We start from the raw sequence: 19,181 nt of genomic DNA, 5'->3' as shown, positions 1-19,181 counted from the left end.
GGGCATATCCTTAGAGTCACTTTCTTAAAAATTAATTTCTATTATTTCTTTCTCTATTAACTACTCCCTCCGCTCAGTTTGTATGATATTCCTCTCTCCATGCGTATATATATTACTTATTAGAGATTCAATTTTAGTACTTTGAAACACTTTTGTAAAGAAAGAAAAAAAAGAGTTTTATTATTATATAGCTAAATATAAGGTGTTATTTGTAATTTGCTCTATTTTCTAACCGAATTCAAAACGAACTCCGACCCGGTTCAGATGATTGGGTCGGATCAGATAAACAGCTTATCGGGTCCTACGACTAGTCTCCTACCTCCATTTGATCTTCTCTTCCTTTGTTATTCTTACTCCTCGTCCTCCAATGGCGACGCCGCCGCCGCCCACCGTACCACTAACTTCCCCGCCTCCGCCGCCGCTTCCGCCGCAATCCCCTCACACTCCATCGACTCCCGCCGTCAAAGCTGAGACACCAACCACCGCCGCCGCCTCTGCGCCATCTCGGTCACCTGAGCCCACCACCAACGCCTCCTCCTACACCATCACCATCCCCAGCTGCTCCGGTAGAACCCTAACCCTAACTATAACCCCATCATAAGACCTAATTACTCAACTTTCTTGTTCTTTTCTTCAATTTGTTAGGGTGGTTTTCTTGGGGCGAGATCCACGAGACAGAGAAGAGGCTCCTTCCCGAGTTTTTCAACGGGAAGTCGGCGTCGAAGAACCCTAGCGTGTACAAGTACTTTAGGGATTCGATCATTGGAAGGTTTAGGGCGAAGCCCTCGATAAAGCTCACTTTTACTGAGGCGAGGCGGGGGCTAATAGGTGATGTCGGTTCCATTAGGAGGGTGTTCGATTTTCTTGAGGAGTGGGGATTGATCAATTACACACCCGCGCCGAAGCCGAAGGAGAAGAAGGAGGCGGTGGAGAGGGGTGGAGAAAGGAAGGAGACTCCCAAGAAGCTATGCACGAATTGCCTCTCGGTTTGCAGCCTTGCTTGCTTCACCACTGATAAGGTGCATGGTGACCACTTAAATTTCTCGCTTTCTATTTTGTTCTTATCAAATCAATGCTTGAGAACTTGATTTCTTGTAACTTTTATTGTTGCAAACTGCAAACTCAAATAGTGTGTCATTTTCCTTCTTCTTCTTTTTTTCTTTTGGGGAAAAAAGAGATCTTTTTGCTTGCCATGCTGAAATTATATGACGTAGTAAGTCTCTCTGCTAGTTTGACCAACAAAACTTGTCTTTATGAAAAACCTACTTTAAAGTTCACAGAAGAGAAGAGTTGACGTGCAAATTAGCAGTAAACTCATTTAATATCTAGTCCTGGAGTATTGTCGTAACTGAAGATTAAGTTGCTTCTGTTCTTGTTTATGCATTTGATTTGTGCTTGGTCGTTTGATATAATTCTTGCCAAACTTTTGTTTGTAACCAGGCGGATATTACCCTCTGCGCGAGATGTTTTGTCCGTGGTAACTATCGGCCTGGCCTCAGTTCTACAGACTTCAAACGGGTTGATATCACTGAAGAAATAAAGACGGATTGGACTGACAAAGAGACTCTTCACCTACTTGAGGCCATTTTACAATATGGTGAAGATTGGAAGAAGGTGGCTGAACATGTCGGTAGCAGATCTGAGAAAGACTGCATTGCCAGGTTCATCAAGTTACCATTTGGAGAGCAATTTCTGAGGCCTTCAGAAGATGGGGAAGATGGTAGGATTTACCAGAATAATGATCATGGCACTGCTGGACCTGGAGGAGAGCCTTCAAAACGAAGACGTCTTACTCCGCTGGCTGATGCAACAAACCCAATCATGGCTCAGGTTTGGACTTCAGTTCTGTTTGCAGACAAGAAATCATCATTAATATGAAACATTCTATTTATTTTTTGATAATTAGCAGGTGCCTCGAGATATTATTTTGTTGTTTCATCTAGTCATCTTCATCATGTCCCATTTTATTTTTGTGGTTTTATAGTTTTTATTTATTTCTGCTTTCTTGTTAAACTTTTGCTTCTTAATTATTCAATGTTGAAGAGAATACATCCAATGCACTAGCCTCTTTGTTGCCTTTTGTCTGTGTGCTTGCATGTGTGTGGCCCAGTTTATATATATATACTTGTATTCTGACATTTGTATTTGTATGAATTTTTTGTTTCTAAAATGGGCTGACTTTGCCATATAAGCTATATCTTTATAGTTGGTGTGATGATTGACTTCTTTTTCATTTTTCTTCTTTCTTCTGCCATCTTTGTGTGAATGCATGTCTGTTTATGAAAAGAGCCTCCTAGGAATTTACTGGGCAGCGTTGCGAAACAGTAGAATCACCTGATTATTTATTTTTCTTTTTTTCTTCTTTGTTTGTTTGTCTGTTTTGCAATCCTCCCTCCTTGATTGAAATGACTAACTACTGTGTTCCAAAGAAGAATCTTTATTGCCTGTGGCTCATACTTGTGGCCTGCAGTATCTGCACCCGGATGCTTTACTTATCCTCCAATAATTGTGCTGGTTTGCTTTTCTAAATGATGCCTTAATTTTCTACTCCTTTTTTCTCATCAATTTTTTTACAACCTTGTGTATTAACAAACTGGTGGCTTTTAACTGAGTATATCTTTGCGGCATATACCGGATTGATAAATTTTAGAACATTTTAGTAACTGCCTTAGGAACAAGTTTTGTTCATCTCATCATTCATTTCCTTTACTAGCCTATCCACTCGCCCTGTACCTTGGTTCTGTTTCTGGCCAAAAGATCCAGTGAACTTAAGATTTTTCCTGTAACTCAAATTTGTATTGAAAGACTTGATTCAACTGTGAAGAGGTCTGGTCATACTATATGAATTGTATCTATTATTGGACTGTTATGTATTTTTTTAGAACATGATTGGTGTTAAACTTATCATGAAATGATGCCGAATTTAAAGAGATATATGTAGATGCTGACATACTAGACCCTGTCAGGCTGTGTTATACACTTAATAGTTAATACTACTTTGTGTCTCAGCAAGGTTGAGCCATAGATTAAGCTTTGCTGCACTTTTTACTTTCATGTCTTTACTTGATAGCAGTTATGTTTTCTCAGGTTGCTTTCTTATCTGCCATTGTGGGCTCGGATGTTGCTGAAGCTGCAGCTCAATCTGCCATTGCTGCATTATGTGAGGTTGAGATAAGCAGTACCAAGATTGAGGCTTCAGGGAACGAAGGTATGAATGTCTAGGTATATATGCATGACCGAAGTCAGAGACAGAAACCATTTAACGCACCTTGGGTTCTGAAACAAATTTAGTCCAAGATGAAAAGTAAAAGTACTTTGTCCGAAACACTTTGGGTTAAGTGTTTTATAATCCCAAGGCATAATAACCATGGGCTAGAAGAGTGTTGAAACTTTTCTAAAAGCCTTAACATAAATGTTATATTCGGACTCAATACATATATTGACACACGCGCGCGAGCGCGCACGCAGACACTTAGTCGGTTAGTCCAACTCAGATGTTTTATAGAAGCTATAACTGGATTAAAATTTTCTGACTCCATGACTGGATGGATAAAGCATACTTTATGCAATTTTGTTTCCTCTAGAGGTCTTTAGCTATCTATTTACCAAAAATTTTCTTTTTACCAACTCCTTTTACTAAATCATTTTCTTTGGTAGAACAGAAGAATCTTCTGCAAATGGTCAACCTGTTGCAGAACTACTCAAGGAGGCTACTGCAAGGGCACAGTCGCAGCTTGAAAAGGAATGTCAGGATGTGGAGCAGTCTTTATCAGATATCGTGGAAGTCCAGGTAAATTGAATTGGATAAACTGTTGTGATTTCCTTCTGAATCTGATCATCCTTGACTCCTTGTTTCTCTGAAAAATGCCCCAATTGAAACTTTGCATGCACATGTGCAGATGAAAGAAATCCAGGATAAGATTGTACATTTCGAGAAATTGGAGTCCCTGATGGAGAAAGAGTGGCTCCAACTACGCTATTTGAGGGATTCCCTCTTTGCTGATCAGCTAAATTTAGTGCAGCATCAACGTAGAGCCCAATTAGTGGCTACAGAAATGAGAGATGAGAAGTTTAGACCCACTAAAGATGTAAACTGACTGAGTCTGCTTTTATTAGAGGATATGCAACGCAAGGCAATTATGGAGTCATGCTTCTTCTTCCTTGCGTCTTGTAACACAGTTCTAAGTAGCCATTTAGGGTTCTGATATAGTGATATTGATTTCTTAGCTGCATCAAGTGTTGTATGAGTAGCATTTTCCTTTTGTCACACACATTCTTGTACATTAATTTCACTAATATTTTTTTTCTTCTAGAATCGAAGCTCAAGTGTAAGATTTATTTCTGTTGTCTCCAAATCTTGTTATTGCTCTTTAGATGGAAGACCTATTATTAACCTTGAGGATCAGGTCCATGCTTCTTCTCCTCACGGTATTCATAACCATATACTATCTGTAATTAAATTTCAAACAAGCAAACAGCGCCTATGCCTTAGTTGTTGAGCCATCATATATACTAATCTCTTTTTCTTGATGGATTATTTTTTTATTTTATTTTTAGGTTAAATTTTTTTTAAAATTAATCATTGTATTTACGATTAATATGAAATCATTAATTTTTCAGTTAAATTTAATAGAGCGTATTCAAATGACAAATACTCCGTAGTGTTCGTTGGATGCGTTTATATTATCAGTAGTCTTTTGCTGTCCCCTTGAGCTCTTTATATGCGAGAATAAATCATGAGTAAATAACTGTACAGATAATTGAGGATTACATAATACAGCGAAACATCAATTATAAGAAAAGTGATAAACTGGATAGTATTCTGAATGACTAGGGAAAATATATAAGAAAGGAAAAAGAGAATTAGAAAAACCATGATGGTATGATAAAGGTCTGACAATATGAGTAATGCTCCATTAATTTGCTTGCATCATATCCCCGTATCTGTGTTTGACCAAAATCAAGCTCTTCATATCTTAAGCTTTTCTTCACTGTTACATCTGCTAGATCAGCATCTCTCTCTTTCAGAGATAGCTAAGTTACAATGATGTGTTGCAGCTTTGACGCTGCCTATCCCCAGATATGATGATTGCATGATTCAAGTAATCACTCATATTTTGGCATTCAAATTCAGTACAAAAATGATCAGTAAGATCTCTTCATCTATTCCAGGAACTGTTTTCCTTCAAAGGTTTGTCCGAACCGCCAATTCGGTGGTGCGACATTATAGGATGTCACAGTTCTTCCACCGCTGCTAGTTACTTCAAAAGACAGTGGCTGCCCTTGTAGATCTGCATCACACTGCCAGTTCTGCCCCCAGTTTCTCCCCATCTGAATCCATCCTGTTTTTGATCCTTTTACTTTGACAGCCATGACCACACCATCTGAACCCACATTGGTGATCAGAACTTGATGGAAGTAAGAGCTCCCTGTCATTGTGAACCTCATGCCTCCAAATCGTTTGCAGTTTACCCTGCATTGATCCACTAATTTAATGAAAATCTACATTTCTTTAGATCTATGAAGAGCTCAAACCAATATGCATGTAGTCATGATAATTACAGCTTCCTATCCCAATTGAGCAATAATGTATCAAACCAAAATAATCTTAAGCATCGAAAAGGAGTATGTACTGAGAAGATCATGATAGCTATGCTTCTTCAATAAAGTTGGGATGAACCTACAAGTTCTTATTCCATTAAATATTGAAATTTGTTGCTAAGAAGGCTGACAACTGTTCTTCACAATGATTTGATACAAAGATGACTGATATACAAGGAGAAGGAAATTCTTTTGGGTAATGCAGGAAAATTACAGGTGATGCATTAATTCATATACCTTCTGTATTGAACTGGTATGATATCGGATTTCCCCTTTGCAATCTGAATGAATGCTGCCTTGGACATCTCAAAGTGCTCCCTGGGGAAATTGCACCAACCTCCATAATCATCAGGGAGACCATAGTTTGGAGCACAAAAGTCTGTTGCTGTGACGACAACAGACGGACTGCCCTGCAAGCACCACAGGATGTGATTCACGCACCTCACCTCAAAGCATCCACCACAAGCACTACCTCTTTCAAACAATGCACTGCTCACTCCAACACTGTTCCTCCCATAGCCTGATTTGTCCAGGTCTCCGAAACCACAAGCACCCCCTTGGGAACACCAATTCATGTAACCAATTCAGGGCTGAAGCAATAGCATCCAAAATATAGAAAGAGCTTTGCTAGAATGCCATACTAGTTTTATTCTTTTAGCTGAGGGAATATGGTGTTTGCTGCAGCAAAACAGCCTCATGTGCAAAGGTAAGAAACTGAAACGATCTCAGTAGGTGAATTACAACCCATTTAGATTTTGTTATGTTAGCTAAAGCACATTGATATATAAAAGAGCAAAGGGAGTTCAAAAAACACCAGCCTTTTATTTCTTTTTGCCTAGTAGTATGTGATTGGTTGCATAACAGGAGCCTGTTTTCCATAGAGAAAGAACTCAAAAGTTGAAACTCTATAAGAAGGGCTATTTGGGTTGTAATAGATATAACTTTTGGAGAAGACCAACATTGGATTGTAACAATTTTAAGGTGTCAATTTCCTATGAGAATAGGCATAAAAGAATCCATTCTCATTTCTTATTAACCAAAATGAAATGCCACTGGAATATGAATACAGAGTTTCATGGAAGTCCTAGCATTTATTAATAGCAAAAATCAACTCGAGGGAAGTCAAGTATACCAGTAACAGTGGTGCCTTGTGTCTCTTTGGCATAGGTTGCTGTTGCCAATCTCCACTCCTCAAACCTCTCTCTTCTGCTACTGACGCCTGCTGCTCCTACCCAAGGAAACAAGACAGAGAAGAAGAGGAAGAGGAGTCTTCTCTGGAGCACAAAACCCATCTATTTTGATTTGGAGGGAAGTGCTATTCTTTGTTTCTTTCTCCTTGCTCTTTTGGCTGGATGGATGGTAGTGCAGCAGTCAAAAGGGACAAGACTAGAAGAAAATAAGGGAAGGGAGTCTTTCTTTCTCTTTATTGGGATTGTAACTGGTAAAATGTTTTCTTTTCTTTTTTTTCCTTTCTTTTTCCTAAGCACTTGCAGTACTCTCTCTCTCTCTCTCTCTCTCTCTCTCTCTCTCTTCCTAGGAGAAAAATAAATAAATTTATTGGTTACATGGATTTGGCATGAAAGGGTGGGAGCTTTTGCAATTAATGGATGGTAAAGATCATTAAATGAGACCATGGGTGTTAATGGGTTCATAGGAATGGACATGGGAGCAAAGAACTGGCAGGCCAAAGTGGACCAACCACACTCCAGACTGTTGTTGTTTAATTACTTGTGCAGTGATGAGAGGATCCTAATAACAAATACTTGCTTTCTTCTCTTTAGGCAATGGGTATTGGTGTGGGAAGCACTAAGTAGAAAGACAGTGAAAGTGGAAAGAAATGCTTTCAATTGAAAGCTCTTCTTTGCAAGGATTATTGAGGAGTTAGGATTATGGTTTTGAGCTCTTCTTTTAAGGCCAAAACTCATGCTGTGAGGCCTTAATTATCTTATAATAATTTGGAATCCCTTGCTAGTGCTAATGGACGCAAGAAAGATGAGGTGGTGATGATTGTAGGAATTCTCTTCTCACTTGTTGTAGGACAAAGCCCCCAGAAACATAGTGCTGCTCTTTTCTCAATGTATTATTCCTCTGTGGCTTTGCAAGACAAAAGAGAAAAGAAGTTTAATTAAAAGGTCCCACCGAGATTTGAACTCGGGTTACTGGATTCAGAGTCCAATGTCCTAACCACTAGACCATGGGACCAGCACACAAAAAATTTAATAACAAAAGCACATATATATGTTTGAAAATCAATATTACATATAAATTAATCAATCCCTTTTAGGCTAATATACTTCTGCAGCATCAATTTCTAAAATATAGAATGTAGATCTGAAGGGAGAGATTCAGAATCTTATTCCACTTAAAAGCCTTCTGGAGAACTCGATCATCGAATGGAAAGTGTGGCAAGTTAAAAGTCCATAATGTATTTTTCACTCTTCAGAAACCATCCAGCAACTTCACTTTATAATACCTGATAAAGAAACATAAGGATATGGAGGTAAAGAAATCCAAGCTAAATTCCATAAAGCTCTGTAACAAGAAAGTAGTGTGAAACTTTATGATTATACATTATCCTGGACCACCTAAGTCATATAGTTCCCATGTTAAACTCAAATTGATCAAAAAGAGAGGGAAAAAAAAAAAAACTCTTGGTTTAGCTTCCTCGTGAATTTACATGCTCCAAGGTATCTGCATGCAAAAAGTACAGCCACTAGGTAATTCAATCTGAGAAATAGGGTAGATGAGGTCTCTTCTTGTTGATGCATTATAAAAATATTTGTGCCCAAGTTGACCATGTTTCACTCATGGGAAATCCTTATTCTGCATTGGAAGCTTGCAGAGTCTCAAAATTGCATTGATGGCCAATTCTAAGGTTCGAAAAATTGGGATTGGGATCAGGATCAAGATCAGGATCGACTTCCCAAAAAAATAATACATATTGGTTAGATAGACCACTCGAATTGGATCGGATTATTTTTTAATTACATAAAATTCTAAATATTATCTAAAAATACAAAAAAATTCTAAAATTTAGAAAAAATGACAAAAATGAAAAATCAATACTTGCATATGAAGTCTAAAAACAAAAACAAAAAAATTCCTCATTCAGCATTTAGGTACTGTTGTAATTCAAGTTCCACATACATTGTGCTTGCCATATCTGCAGAAGTTACAAGTTACAACCATAAGATTCCCTTAGCAAAACAAACTGAACACTTAGGTGAATTTATTGCTCTAAAATATGTTATAGCAAGTGAAATAAAACTAAAGATAACTTCGATTCATTCTACTTAGCTTATAGTCTTCGCTCAAGAGGAAGCATTTATAGGTTACGTGAAACTTAGTTTGCAAAATATGATTCATCTGTTATCTCATAGAAGAAAGGATAAGTGATACATCTTCACTAACCAAATTCATGAAGCAAAACTTGTGCATAATTAAAAAATATATATGTATATATTTTTTTTTTTCCTTTAAAAGACTGAAGAGCCAACTTGCCTTCTATATGCTGCCTGGACCCACCAGTATAATAGAATCTTTTTGGAAGAACTGCAAACTTGTCCCATTCAGGACCTTTCATCTGGTGGAACTGCTCCTGCAATGTGGGATGACACCCATGCAAGAACAAAGCTTGAAAAGATTCAGGAAGACCATTCTCTGGAAGTGATTTCAATTCTGGGCATTGTTGTATGATCAAAATCTCAAGGGAGAAAAAGATATCCAATTTAGGCAGAGTTGTTAGCTTGGCGCAATTTCTAATCTCCATCTTTCTAAGGAATACAATGTCTTGCAACTCCTCCAATGATACCAGCCTATCACAATTCTCAAATAGCAACTCCTTTAATACTGCTGGGTGGCCATTCGTGGGCAGTGCTTCTACTTGAGGACAGTTCCTTACGATCAACTTTTCAAGGGCTGGAAGCTTGTCCAGACCAGGAAGTAATATTAATTCAGGACAGCTTGCTATCTCCAAAGATCTGAGGGAGACTAGCACTCCTGATCCTGCCAGAGATGTCAGTCCATCACAACCAAAAATGTACAAATTTTTAAGCTTTGCCAATTGGTGCAAACTGAGTGCTGATTCAGAAGTACTTAAAATGGAACAACCTTGTAATCGCAAGACAGAGAGGAGGCAGAGGTTCTGCAGCAAATTGGAAAATAAGTTTTCTGTCAGAGCGCACTCGGATAATTCAAGAGACACAAGTGAAGGAGGAAGCGCGGCACTGCCATCCTCTCCCTTCACTTGGGTCAATGCAGTATCTAGCGGCTCGGTACATCCATGCAGTCTCAGATTTTCAAGGGATTTGAGAACCTGAAATCCACTCTTTGGCAAGGGTCCTCCACCAAAGTGGATAACTGCATCTTGTATAGACTCCAGATGATGAAGATGCAAGACATCTAGGAATATACATGTGCTAGCTTCCAACGCAGTAAGTGGCTTCACTGAGTCTATCGACCAACCATTGGTGGACAGCTTTATACAGTATACTGCAGATATATCTATATCAACTAGTGTAGGAAGGCAGGGAGGAAATTCCGATAACTTTGGGCAGCCAGTAATACTTAAAGTGCGAAGACAAGGAAACAGTGAGATATTTTCTGTTCTAGGCCACTCCACTAATTCTGGCATGTCTGCAAAGCATAGTTCCTGCAAAGAAGGAAATCCTGTCACCATGCCACTTCCATAGAATTCATGACCGACTCGTTTTACTGCATTCATTCTAGTGATTTTCAAACTTTTGAGTAATGGTAGCTGTCCAAATGGCGGGATCAACTTCCACCCCCTGCAATCATGGAGATGAACATATTGCAATCTATTAAGCCAATCTGACTTCAACCAAGTGGGAGACTTGGTACCCGGATACCCTACAATGATCAGATCCTCAAGACTGGGATGTGGTCTTAGAACTTCCAGTACTTCAGTGTCCTTGTCAGACACGCTGGTCCTGGCAGATGATCCCCATTCCAAATGCAGTTTAGTAATGTGTCCTTTGTGATCTAACTGAGCCTCAACAGCCTCTTGCCTGCTCTCGACATTCTCAAGAAACTTAATAGCAAGTTTCCTTCGAAGCTTGTTCATGTTCTTCAGCTCTTCTATGCTGTGTCCTCTCTTCCTCTCAACACGTAATTCTCCTGCTCCCTGAAGACATGGAAGTTTGCCCATCCCAGCTAACATGACAATGTATTCATCAACATTAATGTGCGAAATGCTGGTTAAGTTGCTCGTATTCCTGGGAAAACTAACATATCTTCCAATGGAAAGACATTGATGATAGTGTACAGATAACACCTGTAGATGGTACAGTTTACAGATCGAATCAGGCAGTGGATAATAAGTGTGTTGGAGAGCTAAGTACCGCAGGTGAATTGAATGATCAATGGTATCTGGCAACCTTTCCAAACAACAACCACTTAAGTCCAGCACACGCACATTTTCCAACTCTTTGAACACATCATCTTGCTTGAAAATGTTTGAGCAAAACTCAGATTTCTTGTGAAATATTAGACTACGCAATTTTTTCAATTCACAGATACTCTTAAGCTGATCTACAATCACAGAACAAACAGACAAATGGCGAACCGATGGTGGTATCTTTGCAAAGTTATCTTCTAGTCTAAAGTATTCACCCTCAGAAACATAGAGGGCCAAATCACTCATTAAGTCATGCATAACATAATATGTTTCATTACCGCGTCTAAGTATTTGGAAGAATGATCTAGATAATAAGTCCTGGAAATAGCTCTGTCCAATATCCTCTATGCTCAGACCAGTACTACCTTGAGGCTGAACAAAACCCTGTGCGATCCACATATTAACCAACCGGTCAGGCTCTAGAAGACAATCCTTGGGGAATAAACTGCAGTATGCAAAGCAGTTCTTAAGGTGATCTGGTAAGCCTTTGTAACTAAGGCTTAGCATTGTTATGACGTCATTTGATACATCATCTTTCAAACTTCTATGCCATTCTTCGGCATTGGGATTAGCACTCAATCGCCCTCCCACCACCTTTATGACTAAGGGCGAGCCCTTCAGCCTCTCAACAATCCTGTTACCAATACTTTGCAATTCTGGATGATCATCTGGATTTTCAGACCCAAATGCATATGATCTGAAAAGTAACCAGCTATCCTTGTTGTCTAGACCATGCAAAGAGAATGGGCACACTGAATTCAACATCGTTGCTACTAATTGCATTCGAGTTGTCACCAAAATTTTGCTCCCTCTCTCTGCATATTTCAAAGGAGCAAGCAACTCCCTCCATCTTTCCTTATTTGTAGTCTCTCCGACCTTCTCATCATACCAAACATCATCTAATACTAAAAGAAACTTCTTTGAATCCAGTTTCTTTTTAAGTTCTTCTTGGAGTATATTATAGCTGAAATTTGTTAAGTCAACACTTTTATCATCAGATGCAGATATTAAGATCTCCTTGGTAAGTCTGATCTTATCAAAATTATTAGAAACACAAACCCACATCCTCAGTTTGAAATTATCTGCTATTCTTTCATCATTATAGATCAGTTGAGCAACAGTAGTCTTCCCAATGCCTCCATTACCAATTATAGGATGCACTGCAGGATTATATCCATTGTTAGATTCAGTGTTACCCTCTATCTGAAGCAATTGCTCTATTAGAGCCTCACACTCCTTGTCTCGCCCAAAAACTTTGTCTTCATGCAAGAAGGAGCTAGTTATATGCCATTGTGCGAACTCAGGTTGTTGTATGACATCACAATTCTCTGCCCCCATCATTTGGAGAAATGTCTTCGTGTTGGTTCTAACTCTATCTAAGCTCTTCAGTATCTTTGCTAACTTTGATCTGAACTTGTCATGGCCAACTAGACGCTTGCCTATACTAAGAGAGGAGGAGGCTAGGCGGCTCATCGAGCTTTTGTGCTCAACTTTTGATTTCAGCAGAAAATATTCAAGCTCATCCATGAAATCCTCTGCATCATAAACTGCATCTTTAATTTTGTGCAGCAGTGTCAATTGGCTCATGTCAAAGTTCTGCCTCTTTTCTGCCATGCCCACTACCATGAGGGTCTGCATCAGAGTGGTCTCTAGCGTTTTGAGATCGTTCTCCATGCTCAGCCGCCAATTACACTGGCTCGATAAATAGGAGCGAGTCTTGTTGATCATTACCTTGATAATAGGAGACACAAGCCATCCTACAGCACTAGCTATTGATAGTTCAGCCATATAAAAGAAGCACCACGTTTCTGCAACATACAACAACACCTAATGTAAGTGGATGGAGAAAGAAGAAGCAAAGATAAAGTCAAAGATGGAATGAAGAATGCAGGAAAACTCCTAGGCTAAATCAAAATGAAAGATGAAGTTGGATGGAGCAAGAAGACGGAAAGAAAGATTAGAGTCTGTCTGGGCCGACATAAAAACATCCAAACCATAGTTTTGAACAGATTAGATAAATTTGATCACATACATGTTAAATAAAAGCTCAATGGTAATGGGTAAAAGAGAAGTTCCAAATTTTGAGGGGAAACAAAACTGCAGCAAGATGGTAGATAAGTGAGATGAGACCATTAGTACAAAAATACTCCAATAAAAGCAACAAGGAAAATTATTGTAATACCCGAGCTCAACCACACGCCCAGCATCTGTTTCAACAGATGCATGTGGCTAACTTCAATGAGTGTCTAGACAGCCACGAAAGCCTAAGAAAGAAATCACTTTCTCCAGTGGATTCCAAAGGATCCACGCATACAACTTAGATGATACATTTAAATGAAAATTACTTACTAGTGATAGACTCACATAGGCCGTGACAACCTATCTGCTAAAACCTGCACCAACTCTTGATCCACAATTGAAAATATAAAACAACATCAAGTGAGCCCACATGATCCCAATCTTCTACAAAGTTTTTTTTTTAAAGCACAGGTAAATGATAGGATAAGCCATGACAATATTCAACGCTTGCTTATACCCGGTAGACAATTTGTCTAATTGTCTAGGATTTACAGACTGGGACCTCAAAAGTAAGCCCTAATAATAATAGTATGAATTGTTGAAAATTGGCTTGAATAAAAAAAACCGTTCAAACGGGTTGACAACATTCGAATGGATTTGTTACATATTGCTGGCATTTTGAATTTTTGTTCCAGCATTCAAACAACGTTTATCTCTATTTGAACGATTCGAACGTTTGATAACTTGAGAGTTTGGAATGAGCCAATGTTCGAGAACCATTTGAATAGGTTTGCAGCAGTGCATGGGCGTTCGAACGCAATCCACCCATTCGAATGGTTTGTAGAATGTGTTTACAGCATGCACAGGCATTCAAAGTCGTTTGTCCACTCGTTCAAACGGTTCGTTGATTTCTTTTCCTCCATATCACTCATAAAGGGAGAAAAATAGAGCGAGGGTTTTGCAAGAGGAGAGAGCTTTTGGAGAGAGCACTTCTCTATTGTATTGGGAGAGATTGGAGTGTAGAGACACTTATATTTGCATCTCTACTAGTGGATTGAAGCTTTGCACTGCCTGTGGATATAGGCACATTGTTGAACCACATAAACTTTATCTCTCGTTCTCTCTTCTTTGTGGTTTGTGATGTGATTCGAACCAGACTCGTGTATGAATGGCTTCATATTTTGGTTTCTTAATTTTCTTATAGAAAAAATTTTTTGGCTCTCGTGTTCGAACACGGGGAAATCACGTTTGAACGCCCAGTTCGAATGCCTGTATACGCTTGTAAATACAGAGAACGTGATTTGCACGTTCGAACGTCTACATACGTTCGCACATACAGAAAACGTAAATTACCCGTTTAAACGTGCTCAACCCCATTCGAACGCACTCGGCGAGAAAGCACTATTTTTAAGTTTATCATTTTTTTGTTTTGCTCGTTAGATTAGCCTCTTAAGATGTGGAAGGCAACTTTATTAGATTATTGATGAATATTAAGTTAACATTTCTTTTTCCCCTATTCTGATTCGATGAATATTGAGTTAACATTTCTTCTTCCTCTATTCTGAATGTTATCCCTCCTCGCTCAAACTCTAGTCGTGTGCCACCTCGATACCGGCTACCCTTAGTCTTCATCGACTGTTGGACCCTCCTTCTTAGGATATCAACCGCCATCTCCCCCTCGTTCTTCACTCAACATCTTGTGCAAACCCTACCTATATCTCGTGTCCATTCCATCTCCTTTATCACCACTAGCAATCATCCTCACATCTACCATAACTTTGCCTATTTTCACTCTAGCTATAGTCTGCAAATACTGTAAATACCAAAAACGTAGATCAGAAAAATACGAAACGAATCCATTGGTTTCATAATTTTCTAGCTACGGGAGAATATCTGACAAATATTTTCCTCCGACTGCGCAGATTGCTTTCTTGCACCCGAGCTTGATCGGGTAGCCGAGATCGGGCCATAATAGTTTGCATATATTTGGAGTTCTTGTTTAGCTTGGGTATTTGAAGTTCTTTATATTTAGCATCTTGATTGTGAATTTCTCATTTGATATTAACATTAGCTTAGCGAATATTTAGTTTACCCTAATCTATTGCTATTCCTATTAGATTTGTTTGTGGGTGATTAGGAATCATTTTTGCTACTCTCTAGTATCAGAGCCAAAGGTCTAAACCTAAGCCTTTAGATTTAGCGATAGCATTAGATTTAGTGTATTGATTTGTAAAAATATTGGAATCATCCAAATTGAGAAAAAAAATTTCAAATGCAAAATTTGGAGAGAAATTTGATAGCATTAATAATTTTGGGATGTGGCAATGTGAAGTAATGGATGCCTTATTTCAACAAGATTTGGACATTACATTGAACGAAAGCCCGAAGAAATCATAGACAAAAATTAGAAGAAAATGAATCGATAAGCTTGCAGCATGATTCTGCTTTATCTTGCAAAGGACCAAAAGTATTCTATAATGAATGAGACATCAATGAAGAGCTTATCGAAAAAATTAGAGGATAAGTTCATGATTAAGAGCATCTCAAACCGGACTCCAAAACTCCAAATTTGGAGCCCGATGGAGCTCCAACCGGGCTTCAAATGGGGCTCCATATTTGTAGCCAGCTATAATGGAGCTCCAAATTTGGAGCCCCTATCTAAAAATTTAGAGCCCAACTCTAGTATTATTTAACTTTTTAAAATTCTAATTTTGCCCTACAAAAGCTTAATCTGGAAATTTAAATTCTATTTGTATCCTTTATTAAATAATCTAATTAGTTAAACTGAATATATAATTAGTTTTGCTAGTCAATTTTTAACAAAAATAGTACCATTGAAAATGTCTCATCGAGATTTTTAAAATCAATATAATATTAAATTATTTAAGTTATTTTAAATTTTTTATTTTTATTTCGTGTAATATAATTTCGATACGTTTAATTAAAACAAAAGTAATTTAAAATTATTTCTGAAACTATTAAACATTAGTCTTATTATAAAGATATATGAGAGTTTTCTAACCATATATTTTTTACTAAAAAATAATAACATTAAGAGGACTTATTAAGTACTTTAAAATATAATATATAAATATATATATTATATTAATTAAATAATAAATATAGAGCCCGGTGCATTGGAGTGCACCAAGCTCTTTGGGCTCCAAATATAGAGCTCTCCCATGGAGATGCTCTAAGAGCATCAAAAATCAAGCTCTATATAAAAAAGTTCTTCCAATTTCAATATAAAATTGAAACACCTTTGGCCAAATACTTGAATACCTTCAACAAGTTATTTGTAGATTTGTAAAATTTGGATGTGGGGATATTGAATAAGGACAAAGCTTTGATGTTATTGAATTTATTGCCCAATGTATATGATCATTTGACTACTGCCTTATTGTATAAAAAAGAATCAATTTGTTATGATTATATTACAAATACATTGATAAATAATAAATATCGTAAGATGGATAAGCGAGTTCATACGGACTCTCTATCTAAAGCTTTGACAGTGAGTAATAGATTGAAAAGTAGAAAATTTAGCAAGCAGGGTGCATCATCTAGCAAAAAAATTCCCACTATGGATAGCCATACTGACAGCGTACAGGCACGTGAAACGAGGGGTGGTATGCAAAAGTAGAAAATTTAGCAAGCGAAGTGCATCATCTGACAGAAACACTCCCACTATGGATGGTCGTGCCGACAGCGTACCGGCATATGCCATGAGAGGTGCCGCACGGCACCCCTCCTAATAGCTTCGCCGCTCACCGTCGATCTTGTCGTTGAGCTACCCATCACCGATCGCTCGCCGTCACCATCGCCGTCGCTTCGTCAAGTGCCCTAGCTCGCCCGAGAGAGAGAGAGAGAGAGAGAGAGAGAGAGAGAGAGAGAGAGAGAGAGAGAGAAGGGGGGTTAGAAACTTAAGTTGCAGGTCCGGATCCAGATATTTCATTTTCTCTTATTTGTGGTTTGTATATATTTGAAATTTTTTATTAGCTTGGGTATTTGAAGTTCTCTATATTTAGCATCTTGATTGTGAATTTTTCATTTGATATTAATATTAGCTTTGCTAATATTTTGTTTATCCTAATCTATTGTTATTCCTATCGGATTTATTTGTGGGCGTTTGAAAATCACTTATGCTACTCTCCATCTAATTGTGAGTTTTGCACGACAATAATAACACTAAAAATGCATGTCTCCACACCTTGCTCCGGGAGATTCTAGGGTACTATCATACTCAGCCTTCAATTTATTTGATGTTAAGGACTAGGTGTGTACAGTGAGACATAAGGGTGAAGACTTATGTGCACGTATATCCTAAATAAAAGGAATACGTTGTATAACGAAAGATGTCCATTTATAACACAAAAGCCAAAATAGCAATTCACTGTATGCTGAATATAAACTAGTAACATACAAAATGAATGTATTGCACCGAATGCTTGATAGTATATTTCATGGTAAACAACAACATAACAATCGTCACACATCTGAATTATTGCTTAATAATAAAAGAATACTTACGTTAGGATGTCCACTTGGCTATAAAAAGGGAAATTTTGACCACCCTGCTGCAACATGTATGTTAGCCAACCTTCATACTTGGTTCTTCGCATCTCGTGTCACTTGCATGCATGGCTCTGTGGTATTGTTTCCTTCAGTTTATGCATTTATGTGTTACACAAAATAAACACAATGATAGAGAGAGGGAAAGTCGAATGCAAGGAGACACGTTGCAGCCATGCCACAATTTACACCTATACTTGTGTGTAGTTGTCCCAGAATAGGAGATTCACATGCACAAGAGTAAAGATAAATGCTACGATATTTCGTTAGGTGTATGCAAGGAAGAAGGGGCATTGGTAATAGGTTTGGTAATAATGAACAAATTATTTTTGTAATTTGACTAACACAGTAACTAGGGCAACAACTTTCCGATAAACAAAGTGATGATAGCATACTTGATTTCGATTGAAATCCAGTCGTTTCACTAAAATATTTTGCACTTTGGTTCTATTTGATCCGAAACTCTCCTCTAAAACTAGCATTCAATCGAAACAATCATAGTAATAATTTTTTAATGTATGCTTTAAATTCAAAGTTAGATTTGACATGAATCCAACTTGTATGAAACCATTACAACAAAATTAGAATCGAAATCGACTGAAACATTTCATTTTTTAACCAAGTTGAAACCCAAACGGAAACTGAAACTTTGAACACTTACTCGCATACATATCTACATTCATATATAGATATATACCTACATCTGCAAACAGATCATTGCACCTACATCTGACTTGCTGCTTAGTTCTAGCAACTAAGTATACTTAGGACTTAGCACCCTCAATATTGACTAAATAAAGAAGATGGGATAATTGAATGCATAAATTTTCAATAAATAATGCAAATGTAAAGCTCGTAAGTCATAACGATTGCTTATTTGAAATCTTTCTTTTGCCATTACCTTCAAAGGTGGGGTTTTGAGCTATGATGAAGTGGGAGGAGGTGGTGGTGGACTTATCGGAGGAGGTGACGCCGGTTGCCTTCGGTGGCCAGAGATGGTGACATTGGCGTGGAGCCAGGACGGCGAGGGGCTGCCACCGAGTTGAGAGAGGGAGAAGGATTGGGGAGAAAAAGAAAGCGAGAAAGAGGGGAAAGCATGGATTTGCTGGGTCAACAGGGAGGTAGAGGAGAATGGCCACCTCCACTCCTCCTTTCTTATATATATATATATATATATATATATATATATATATATATATATATGCTTTCTCTTATTATTAAAAAAGAAAAAAGAAGAAGAAGACTGTAGGCTTGTATTTTGACAATGATAAGTGGTGATAAGAAGAGCCAAATAATGGAATAGCACACTGATTCACCCTAGTTTAAGGGGGAAACAGCTTTCCACAGTAGTGCCGAGCCATGTAATACATGTTAGAACAAAATTCTGTGTAAATATATTATTGCTTTTATAGATTTTTTTTTTAAAGGTTTTAGTATTTGGAACTTTATATATAATATTTAAAATATTTAAAGTAATCATACATAAAAATCAGCAGTTTGACCGACCGAGTAACCTCGGTTGAACTAATAACCTAGTGATCCCACCTCTAATAGGGTAACTATACTATATAAT

At 37.9% G+C, this 19,181-nt stretch overlaps 3 protein-coding genes and 1 non-coding gene across 9 annotated transcripts; 1 reads left to right on the top strand and 3 right to left on the bottom strand.

Annotated features, from left to right (window-relative positions):
• The first annotated feature begins 305 nt into the window (after positions 1-305).
• Positions 306-4,315, top strand: LOC140766892 (SWI/SNF complex subunit SWI3B). Of its 2 annotated transcripts, none has more exons than XM_073106566.1 (6): positions 306-566; positions 646-1,019; positions 1,441-1,830; positions 3,088-3,208; positions 3,658-3,790; positions 3,900-4,038. In XM_073106566.1, the coding sequence occupies exons 1-6, from the start codon at positions 368-370 to the stop codon at positions 3,901-3,903; spliced, it is 1,221 nt and encodes a 406-aa protein (XP_072962667.1). In that variant the 5' UTR covers positions 306-367; the 3' UTR covers positions 3,904-4,038. The 2 variants fall into 2 exon arrangements, with proteins under 2 accessions (XP_072962667.1, XP_072962666.1); XM_073106565.1 differs by having other exon boundaries at positions 307-566; positions 3,663-3,790; positions 3,900-4,315.
• A 433-nt stretch (positions 4,316-4,748) lies between these two features.
• Positions 4,749-6,972, bottom strand: LOC140767490 (expansin-A16). 2 transcript variants are annotated; one of them, XM_073107420.1, is made up of 3 exons: positions 6,734-6,972; positions 5,839-6,157; positions 4,749-5,473 (listed from the first exon to the last, which is right to left on the bottom strand). In XM_073107420.1, exons 1-3 carry the CDS (start codon positions 6,891-6,893, stop codon positions 5,164-5,166), a joined length of 789 nt encoding a protein of 262 aa, XP_072963521.1. In that variant the 5' UTR covers positions 6,894-6,972; the 3' UTR covers positions 4,749-5,163. The 2 variants fall into 2 exon arrangements, with proteins under 2 accessions (XP_072963521.1, XP_072963522.1); XM_073107421.1 differs by having other exon boundaries at positions 5,839-6,191; positions 6,734-6,852.
• Positions 6,973-7,657: 685 nt separating this feature from the next.
• LOC140767897 (disease resistance protein RGA2-like) lies at positions 7,658-18,750 on the bottom strand. Of its 4 annotated transcripts, XM_073107981.1 has the most exons (5): positions 18,510-18,750; positions 17,567-17,697; positions 9,103-12,825; positions 8,707-8,764; positions 7,658-8,076 (listed from the first exon to the last, which is right to left on the bottom strand). In XM_073107981.1, coding segments are annotated over exons 3-5 (3,762 nt in total). In that variant the 5' UTR covers positions 12,806-12,825; positions 17,567-17,697; positions 18,510-18,750; the 3' UTR covers positions 7,658-8,075. The 4 variants fall into 4 exon arrangements, with proteins under 4 accessions (XP_072964082.1, XP_072964083.1, XP_072964080.1 ...); XM_073107982.1 differs by lacking the exon at positions 8,707-8,764 and having other exon boundaries at positions 7,658-8,074; XM_073107979.1 differs by lacking the exons at positions 7,658-8,076; positions 8,707-8,764 and having other exon boundaries at positions 8,773-12,825.
• Positions 7,732-7,803, bottom strand: TRNAQ-CUG (transfer RNA glutamine (anticodon CUG)). The gene has a single exon. It is a non-coding gene; the product is annotated as a tRNA-Gln (tRNA).
• Positions 18,751-19,181: the final 431 nt, after the last annotated feature.

The sequence above is a fragment of the Typha angustifolia genome, chromosome 9 (assembly GCF_048772165.1).
Source record: "Typha angustifolia cultivar Huaian chromosome 9, ASM4877216v1, whole genome shotgun sequence".
Lineage (NCBI taxonomy): Eukaryota > Viridiplantae > Streptophyta > Magnoliopsida > Poales > Typhaceae > Typha > Typha angustifolia.
This window is presented reverse-complemented; position numbering and strand designations above follow the sequence as displayed.

Excerpts from the sequence above, each read along its gene's own strand:
- LOC140767490 (XM_073107420.1), bottom strand. The coding sequence starts at position 6,893 with ATGGGTTTTGTGCTCCAGAGAAGACTCCTCTTCCTCTTCTTCTCTGTC. Across the intron at positions 6,158-6,733 it reads ACAAGGCACCACTGTTACTG|GGGGTGCTTGTGGTTTCGGA; the intron begins GTATACTTGACT and ends GGTGTTCCCAAG. Across the intron at positions 5,474-5,838 it reads ATACCAGTTCAATACAGAAG|GGTAAACTGCAAACGATTTG; the intron begins GTATATGAATTA and ends GGATCAATGCAG.
- LOC140766892 (XM_073106565.1), top strand. The coding sequence starts at position 368 with ATGGCGACGCCGCCGCCGCCCACCGTACCACTAACTTCCCCGCCTCCG. Across the intron at positions 567-645 it reads CACCATCCCCAGCTGCTCCG|GGTGGTTTTCTTGGGGCGAG; the intron begins GTAGAACCCTAA and ends TCAATTTGTTAG. Across the intron at positions 3,209-3,662 it reads TGAGGCTTCAGGGAACGAAG|AAGAATCTTCTGCAAATGGT; the intron begins GTATGAATGTCT and ends TTGGTAGAACAG.
- LOC140767897 (XM_073107979.1), bottom strand. The coding sequence starts at position 12,805 with ATGGCTGAACTATCAATAGCTAGTGCTGTAGGATGGCTTGTGTCTCCT.